At 38.8% G+C, this 9,640-nt stretch overlaps 1 protein-coding gene across 2 annotated transcripts in view; it reads right to left on the bottom strand.

Moving 5' to 3' along the window:
• Positions 1-9,640, bottom strand: part of zbtb16a (zinc finger and BTB domain containing 16a) — a 129,322-nt gene that overhangs the window by 46,779 nt on the left and 72,903 nt on the right. For both annotated transcript variants that reach the window (XR_003296993.2, XM_026328211.2), the window contains exon 4: positions 4,577-4,663. Coding sequence is in view for 1 of the 2 variants with exons in the window: in XM_026328211.2 (XP_026183996.1) it covers positions 4,577-4,663 (87 nt within the window). In the remaining variant the exon portion in view is untranslated. The remainder of the gene's footprint in view (positions 1-4,576; positions 4,664-9,640) is intronic.

The raw sequence follows: 9,640 nt of genomic DNA, 5'->3' as shown, positions 1-9,640 counted from the left end.
CATAAACTGAAAAGCAGATAAATTTGATGCTCATTTTGACAGTGAAAAAAATGCATGTTCTCCCACAGTAAGGCCTGCATGTGAGGGCAGGCATTTTGAACAAAAAACTACTAAAAACTACTATTAATATCTAATGCATCAGTAAAAATAATGCATGTATTGGGTTTTTTTAATTTTCCACAAATACCTGCCTAAACAAAATTTCTAAACAGTGGTTTTATATCTGCACTCACATTACATCACACTCTGTTTCCTGGTAATCACCTGGCAGTCACATGATGAAATGGAAGCCTCCATCCAGAAATCCTTTCTATAAGCATAACCTGACATGTTATGGTATGCCTAGGAAGGTTGCTAACTGTGCAAGGGAAGGATTTGAAAAAATTAGTCAGAGTCTCAGTGCATACATTACATAACATTTGGAAAACACAAGACAGAGACAGTAGTAAATGGGCTACTACTTTAAATGACAGCAGTGTTTTTCTTTAAGGATGAAAGCTCCATGAAAGCCAGACAGACTGTTCTTTGCTTACAAAAGCCCAGAGGCGAGACCCAGTTAAGAAGGAGAGAGAAAGAGGGAGAGGGGGAGAGAGAGAGAGAGAGAGAGAGAGAGAGAGAGAGAGAGAGAGAGAGAGAGAGAGAGAGAGAGAGAGAGAGAGAGAGAGAGAGAGCCTCTGATGTGATGCCATCCAATTTGGGAAAATATGTGACAAAAATTAGACGCCACTTGATATAATGCAACTCACAAGTGATCTTGGGTCTTGAATACAGGCATTCCTGGATTTGTGTGTATATGTGTCGCACAGTACTGCCAATGATAGAGATACTTTGCAGCTTGTGTAGCTTCATGTCTATTTGCACAAGTGCAATGGATAAAAAGAGTCACATGATGTTTTGCTGCTAGTCCCCCCCCACAGTTATGAACACAGTGAACACAGACACACACGCACACACACACACACACACACACACGAAACCCGTCAGAAAAGAGCTTTTCCATAAGGAATGATAACAACTTCAGGAATACGTTAGCAGCCTCCAAACTTCCTAATAGTTTCGGATAACCACCTGCCATACACCCCGCATTTGGGAGTATAGAGAGATATGATATAGAAGGGCACTGACAGTTCTGTTAAAGGCCAGAGAAGACAGACAAAGTGAGAAAGAGACAAAGGTTGAGTCACAGTGCAGCTGATCAGGCCAAGAGACGAGATGCCACAATAGTTCCCATTCAAAGCAGCAAGAAACAGCCACAGTTTCAGAGGCCAAATATTGTCATCAGAGAACATTAGCCAAGGCCTGAAGCACTGCCAAGAGGCAGGCAGAGATCAAATCTGGCTTTGATGGCCAACAGTAACCTCCTGCTCCCACCACACGCCCTCTCTGATGTTTTGTGTCTTGGGTACTGTACACACAGACATTTCTGTATAAATAAATCCATGTTAGCTAAGCTTTCATGCTCAAACTGATTTTATACTCCAGTGGAACTGCAGTAGTATGTAGGGGAAACAATACTTATCACAGCCATGATACCAAAATGTTCAAAAACAGAAACAATTAACAATTCTTAGAGGCTAGTGTGTAAATTGACTACAATCAAAACAGTTTATCCTCTTAGGGCCATTAAATGTACCAATCTGTCTATTATTAGATAGGCTGAGTGTAAACTAACATGTTCTTCTGACTTACTATCTAGACAGGCACAATTCTACTATTTCCAAAGCCATCATATGATGTGCAGCTGGACACTGGTGTATTTTGGACTTTAAACTCCTGATTTGTCCATTGACCTAGCTGAAGAAGACCTAGCTAGGCCTACATGTGGTACAAGGAGCTCCCCCAGCACAATATAACAGACAACACCAGAGACATCTCCACAAAGTGAGAGACACGGGAAGAGACTTCTTTGTTTACTTCTTTAACTCTCATGTCATCAGTCATTGCCTGCTGAAAACAGGCCAACCAGCTATCAACCTTAGGCTCACTGCTGAGTTTAGTGAATTCAGTACATAATACTGAACCTTTGAATGTCACGATGAATGATATACACACACAAGCACACACAAGCTCACAGAAACAATGCAATAACAAACATACTGTCTATGTTAACTATTTGAAGAACAAATTAAAGAGCTAATGATGAATATAATGGATCATCTTCACTTTTATGTTGTGCAATAGCTTAAATTACATCAGGTAATATAAAATAGACAAATGGACTCCAAGTCATCATGGCACAGATAGTCTCTTTTAAGAGTGTATCTGAAGCACAAAACCATTTTTTTCATGATGCATACAATAGTGAATATAAATAAATAAAATGACTATAAAGCTGTATATTTGAAAGTAAAAAGCAACAATGATCCTGACACATGTAATGTGAAGTAATTTTGAGTTAACATAAAGATGACCATTATTTTATCATTTAAATTGAAAAGGAGGGCCAAACATTCATAGTGATGTCAAATGTCAGCTGATCAAATCCAGTGAAAGCAGGTCATGAAATAGGTGTACAGCAGCTTAGAGATCATAAAGAGAAACTGAAAGAATCTGATGGTGAAATGAAACTGCCTTGTCATATTTTAACAGGATCCACATATCAAACACATGGATGATTACTATACTGCTGCTGCTGCTCCAGTTGTCTGGCAGAAAGACACGTCTGGCCCTGACTACCCCCACCCCCCACCCCCCTCCAAAACCCTTCCATTCGTTCCAGACTAGAATGCCTATATTTAGAGTGCTCCTTTCCGCTGTTATGGCTGTGGGATCATTAGCCTCATTTAACCCTTCTTTACTCCTGACAAGCTGATTGGATGAGGGCATTCCCCTCAGGAGTAACCCCTCCTCAAATCCTGACTACACCACCCGACGTTCCCCTCTCAAATGTTGGGTAGAAGTGTGGGGGGCAGGAATAAATGCAAAGAAAAAGTGGAGCCGCCCAACGGGAGCTGCTACTGGGAGCCGGAGGGTCATGATTTGAGATGAAGGACAAAAGACAAGATGATGATAATGATGATGCGTGGGTATTTTTGGGGTTGGTTCCTGGTCTGAATGTGCACTGGAAGCATTTTCCTCTCTCATCTGATTTTGTTTGACATTATCGTGACACTTTACATCTGATGCTACTACTAGGTCAAAGTTTATTCTGTATGGGTAATAATTCAATCTGCTGGAGAGATTCCTGTCAAATTTATCAAGTTCAGTCATGCATCGCTGAGGATGAACCTTTTCTATTTTGAACATGCCATGGGCTTTCTCACTGTGCCACACATCTTACAGTGCAAGAATACAACAAACTACTGGCTGGATTGTTTTATCACCACCTTTAAAGCATAATTACAAATTGTGCCAAAAAGTCAAATTAAAAATACAGTAGTAGCATGCCAAAATACAGTTTATTTGTGTATGGTAATAATTCAATCTGCTGGAGAGATTCCTGTCAAATTTATCAAGTTCAGTCATGCATCGCTAAGGATGAACCTTTTCTATTTTGAACATGCCATGGGCTTTCTCACTGTGCCACACATCTAACAGTGCAAGAATACAACAAACTACTGGCTGGATTGCTTTAACACCACCTTTAAAACATAATTACAAGTTGTGCCAAAAAGTCAAATTAAAAGTAGTAGTAGTATTAGTAGCATGACAAAATACATTTGTATTAGATATTTTTATTATTTAACTTTTCTTTTTGGTTCTTTTAATGTCAAATAGCTTATCCCTATTTGACAATATAATACATGTCAACACTCAGAAACAGTAACTACCAGTACTGTAGTAGTGTAAACATTGCAAATGTGAGGCACCCCATAACATTGCTTCATTTGAAATGATTGAACAAAAAGACACTGCCTCCATAATGGAGGAAATTTGTGACAATCCTTAATAATAATTAGTAATGTCACAAATCAAAAAGTTCATCACTAGCAGTGAAACTGTTCTTGGCCATCACACATCTGTTGGAAAGGGATTTACTTCTTCCTATTTACATCTTGGCACCTAGTTCATCCTCCCATCATCATAGCTGAGCACTGATAAACAACATCGGCTTGCCAAGTTTTCCCGGTTTGTTGATTACTGTTGTGCCTCTCTTGATTTAGGGCGAGTGGGACTAATCCAAGATGATGTGATCTATCTATCTGTCAATCCATGGCTCCAGTTAACCAGAGAAGGCTCAGTGAGACGGCTGAACGAGCGTACTGCCACAACACATACACCATACCACAACATACATGCTGATTTTTGAAAATGTACAAACAGATTGGGTGTGTGAATCAGGAGGGAACTGATGAGTCAACATGATCTCAGTTTTTCTGTTTGAATCTGATCAAATTACAGGAGGTATTTAGAGGACTTTCAAATGCACCTGGACTGTGATTTTTTTTCTTTGTTAAGAAAAGAATTTCAAAATATCCTTATTATAAATGAAGTTGTGCAAATTGGCATATGGAAAATAAAATCAAGTGGAACAATTCAACCAACTAAAATGTGTTGATGCAAGAAAGAAGCTAACAATCTTTTGTTTATACCCACAGTGTCATGGTGGTATGTCTGACAGTGTATGTGTTCATACCAGTGTGGATCTGCCGGTGAGCCTCCAGGGATTCCTCTGTCTGGAACTGGGCGCCACACTGGTCGCAAACTATGGCCTTCTCACCAGCTAGATACAAAAGACAAAAGGGTGGATGCTTATTAAGCATCTCAAACACATGTATCAGATTTGGTAAAACAATGTGAAATGGAGAGAAAAGCCATCCTAAAGTAAAGGATGTGACAAAATATATTTCATTTTAAAAAACTAACTTAAAATTTGTAACTTTAATTTACAAATCAATCATATCACTAAAGTTCTACTAGTTAAGCTAAAAAACTGCAGCCATATCAGCCAAACATACACAGGAGGGTCTGCATGTTCTAAATTTTCAGTTATTATAGACTAATAATAATAGACTCTAAATAAACAGGAAATGTCAGTACAGAAATACAAAAGCCAGAGAGGAACCATAATTAAAGAAATCCACATCAAATATTTATGTAAAAAAAAAAATTGATCAATATGTAGTTCTATCTATTTTAAACTGTTAAATATCAATACTGGCATTGGACTTGCCAAATACAAAAATTAACAACATAGCTTCATTATATTTATAGATAAATGAAATCCATGCAATTTTCCATAATTTTCCACAAAAATGGTTTGATTTTGCAAATCACTTCAATATAAACTATATTTCTCAGAGACAGGGAAGGTTTTGCAGTCTGATACTGAATTAATTTTCATTATTCAAGCCATTTTCTTTTTTTTTTTTTGGAATTCAGATAAATATTATTCTTTATTTGATTGATTAATGGGTGTACTGTAATATATAATTTAGCCTACACTTAGATTTACAAATTGATGAGTTGCACTATGAGCTTTCAGATTGGTAAGATTCAGCTAAAGATTTAATGACTCTATTATTTGTTCATGATTTGTGACATTCTCACCAAGAATGGTGCTTAGCCCACAAGCACATTATTCTCTTAGCTCGACTATTCTGCATGTCTAATTTAAACTAACCTCTAGATCAAAGGATACTTAAAAGTGAACATTTTATGCACATGTAGTATATTGTAGACCTACTTTGTGTGCGCACATTTCATCAGCTTAATGTACAAGACAAACACATTCCTAAAGCTAAACCACCTCTCAAAACCATAAATTTATTGCTGGCTACTTGTTGATTGTTTTGTTGCAACACACTGTTTATGCAAGTATATCAAATATGCAGCCCTTGAGCAGTGGACTGGATTCTGATGTTCACTTATACTTTAAGACAATGTCCAACCTTGTAGAACAATAAAAACAAAAGCAGGAATCTGGCATGCACACATACAGTGTGCTCTTGCAGGGCACATCAGATCAAGCTCAGGCAAATGACTTTTTATGGCTTGGCAACAAGCACTGTACATGCCATACACATCACACATCAAACAAGCGCACACATGCACACACACATTTAACATCTGGATATTGTGTGTATGCAAAATGGGCGTGCGTGTGTGATTTGCAAGTACAGAGCGATCTCTCCCGACCAGATCTTGGTCTGTTCTTGGCATGGCCTCCTGGGTTACGACACCTCCAGAGAGAGAAAAAGAACACAATGAAAACAGGAAGCCAATTCTTAGATGACAGAAAAAGTCAGGGAGAGATGGCTTGTGTGGTTTTGCAACCACAGTGACATTAGGGAACGGCCTGTACTGTAATAAGCCCTACCAAAAGCAGAAATGACACGGACCGTGCATGACAGAGTGTGCCTGCCAATAGAGTGCTTATGCAACAAGTTATGCAAAGATGGTACACTGCACAAGTAAGCGTGACAAGATCATAAGCCACTGTAATGCAACCTTTAAACGCTGGCACATCCTAGATTTATCTGAGATATTACAAGCTTTATTTCCATGTAACAACTTTGGACTAAATAAACTGAGCTGGTGAGCACTGTTGTTTTTAATTGGCTGCATATTCGAGAGCCATAATTTGCAGTGTGAGCGTATGGCACACCAGTGTCAAATGCACAGATGAGCATATGGCCAAATTAGCTGGCAAAAGCAACCACTTAACCTTTGGAGAAGAAGACATGTAGTGGAGATGTAGACAGAATCCCCAAACACACACCACTGATGTCCCTCATTTGCATTAATAACATAGTCCCTCTGTTGCTTCTTTAACTTCCTGATTCATCATTGTTGAATCAACTGTAATTATTACTTTTACGTGCTGCGGTTACTCTGCTAACCTGCATTGGAATCTTTCCATCTATTGACTTGAGCTCATTGATTGCCCTTGCACCAACCTACTGGGACAATTTTATGACCATGCAAGTGCAATCCTCACTCTATTATGTGCTACTCATAGACTAATATCAATTGTCAGAAGTAAAAACATTCTTGTGTATTTAGTTTGACTATTGATATTAGTCTATGAGTAGCACATCTAACCTCATAAGGGTCATCATGTGATTTGAGCCCATTTACAGCATGCATGTGTACCTCACATTAGTGCTGACCATACGACAAAACATGTTGTAGTGTCTTACATTTTACAATAGGTCTTTTTTACTTTTACTTTTACTTTTCCAGGTAGTTATTGGGGTAAATTAAAACCAGGTGAATACAAGTAACCCATTACAGTAAGAATCATTCCACAATAAATTGTTAAGTAAATAAGCTTTAACTAACTATTTTTCTTCTATTATTGAGGTGTCCAGGGGCCAACAGATCAAACTGGCAGTTTCCAAGTGTGCATGTGTGCAGCTCTGCTACTGTGTGTTCCGGGAGAGGAGCATTTATGCTAAGCAAAACTAATAAAACTAATAAAAAAAAAAAAAAAAAAAAAAAAAAAAAAAAGAACAGTAATGACTGCCAGTAAGGTAAGAAAAACACATTCATGTCTGAGGTTTGCAGTACTGTAAATCAGTTTTACACTGGCGTGGTTAATACAAGTAATGAACCCTGCTCACAGACAGTGGTGCAACACTATAACCAGTCTTCTGGGAGGCTAAGAGGCGCGTGCTAAATGGGCCAGGGATAGGATTTTAGTGCAGGGCATGCCCCTGCATGTGGCACAAGGACATAAATTGTCAGGAAATGCCTGCATGGTGCCTTGCTTCAAGGAGAATGAAGTTGTGTGAGGTCACTGTGGGGCAAGGGGGGAGGAAAAGTGGGAGCATAGAAGTCCAGGGTACACACAGTCAGGGCAGCCACCCAGCCAGATGCCCGTCACTCTAGTTAGCCAGCTAAGTGCTAAGCAGGGGCCTCTGCGTGGTAACAGCCACCATCAGCCATTTTCACTGCCAAATTAAAGTGATAAATCTTAAAGTCCTTTGATTGCAAGAGGGTCAACTTGTTAGTGAGGAAAGAGAGGGTAACTGGGAGAAAGGAGACACACACTTGACATCAACTGTTACTCTTGTCACGTGTGTGCTAACTAATAGTTCCCCTTGAAAAAAAAAACTACACTCTCATAAGGGGCCCATTCACACAGTGTATAGGTACATTATTTATAATACTAAAATAAACCTGATCTTTGCAAAATTTTAATTTGAACAAAGCAAATATGGAAAGGTGGCACTGGCCTGCCACTCACTAGGAAACAATAGAATGAATGAGAATAAGTGCAATAAATAAAAAAAACTCACTACACAGAAAAATTCCAAAGAAAAGCAAGGAATCTCCAAGACTGTCACTTTGCTTTCTCTGTTACTGGGGAGCCCTATGTCACATTGCCAAATATTTAGCCCTTAGCGGACATAATAAAAGTTGCACAACCTATGCTGATTATCTCTGTGTGTGTGTGTGTATATGATGGGAGTTGGAGGTGGGGTGGTGATTAGGTGCCACATGCCACCGAAGCCGCTTCCCTTTTCACTTCCCTCTGAGATATTGCACAACTGTTATTGCATTGCAGTATTGCAGTTATTTCATAAAGGCCTGTAAAACAGAACATGTTAGTGAGGGTTCCCTGAAAGTCAAGCTTCCTGCAAAAACCGGCAGCAAAGTGTAATGTAACAGTGACATACATATACATACATATATATACATACATACTGTATACATGCTAAATTTGTGTTGATTTTTAAAGTTAGATAAGCTACTGTTTCTGTTAAACCTCATTTAAACTGCAGCTGTGAGTGCACACAAATATGTGTATGCAAGCCAGGAGAACGTTCATATCCAGTTCACTGATTTCCTAAAACAGAAAAATACTAAATTTTAAATTAGCTTGTTTTTTTTAGGTTTTTGCAGTGTCGTCATCCTTTCATGGGGCTGAGCCCTCTGCTGAGGAATATATGGGAACAATAATATTTAATAGTAAGTTTAGTCTAATACAATATGTCAGTTTTTGTAGTGAAATTACTTTTAAAATGATAACAAAATGATTTCAGTGGTTGTTTTGCAAAACCATTACTTTATGGCAAGAAATCTTTTCAAATTGTCTAAGTCTAAGATCATAGGAAACAGTCAAAACAAAATGACCTGCATCAACTCTGTGTTTCAGTCATGAATGAGGGTCACGCTAGAACAATGACACATTCTGATTCTTCACATTTTTAAATCTCATTCTTCTGTTGTTCAAGCGCTCTATAAATAAAACTTGTGATTACTGTTGGGTCTCGTTGACTCTAGGTACTCTAACCACTTCCCTGGCATTATTTAAGAGTGTTTCACTTAAAGTTAACTGCTGTGGGCTTCCCAACAGTGGCAACATTTCACCATGTCGACGTGATGAGGATTGTGGATTAGCCCGCCGCACAGGCCTCACAGGGAAGTGATGGTGCATTCCCTTGCCTGTAATTTCCCCTGACATACTAAGTGCTCATTCTCCCATTTCCCTAAATAATGTGATGTGCAATGGTGCATTGTCCTATTTGCTATTACACTCATTCCATGTGTGCATGGAATCTAACTTGCAAATGCGAACCGTTGTTACGTTATGATGCAGAGACGAAGACCAGGGAAAAGTAACCGCAGTGCACATTTGGGGGTTTTGTGGGTGTGATAAGTGTATTTGGGTGCAACAACACGCACACTATCCCCACACTCACATCATCCAGCTCAGTGATGTGATCTCATAATGCCGCCATTCAGAAGCTCT

Source organism: Mastacembelus armatus, chromosome 14 (genome assembly GCF_900324485.2).
Source record: "Mastacembelus armatus chromosome 14, fMasArm1.2, whole genome shotgun sequence".
Classification (NCBI taxonomy): domain Eukaryota; kingdom Metazoa; phylum Chordata; class Actinopteri; order Synbranchiformes; family Mastacembelidae; genus Mastacembelus; species Mastacembelus armatus.
Note: the sequence above shows the minus strand (reverse complement) of the source record. Positions and strands in the feature narration are given on the sequence as shown.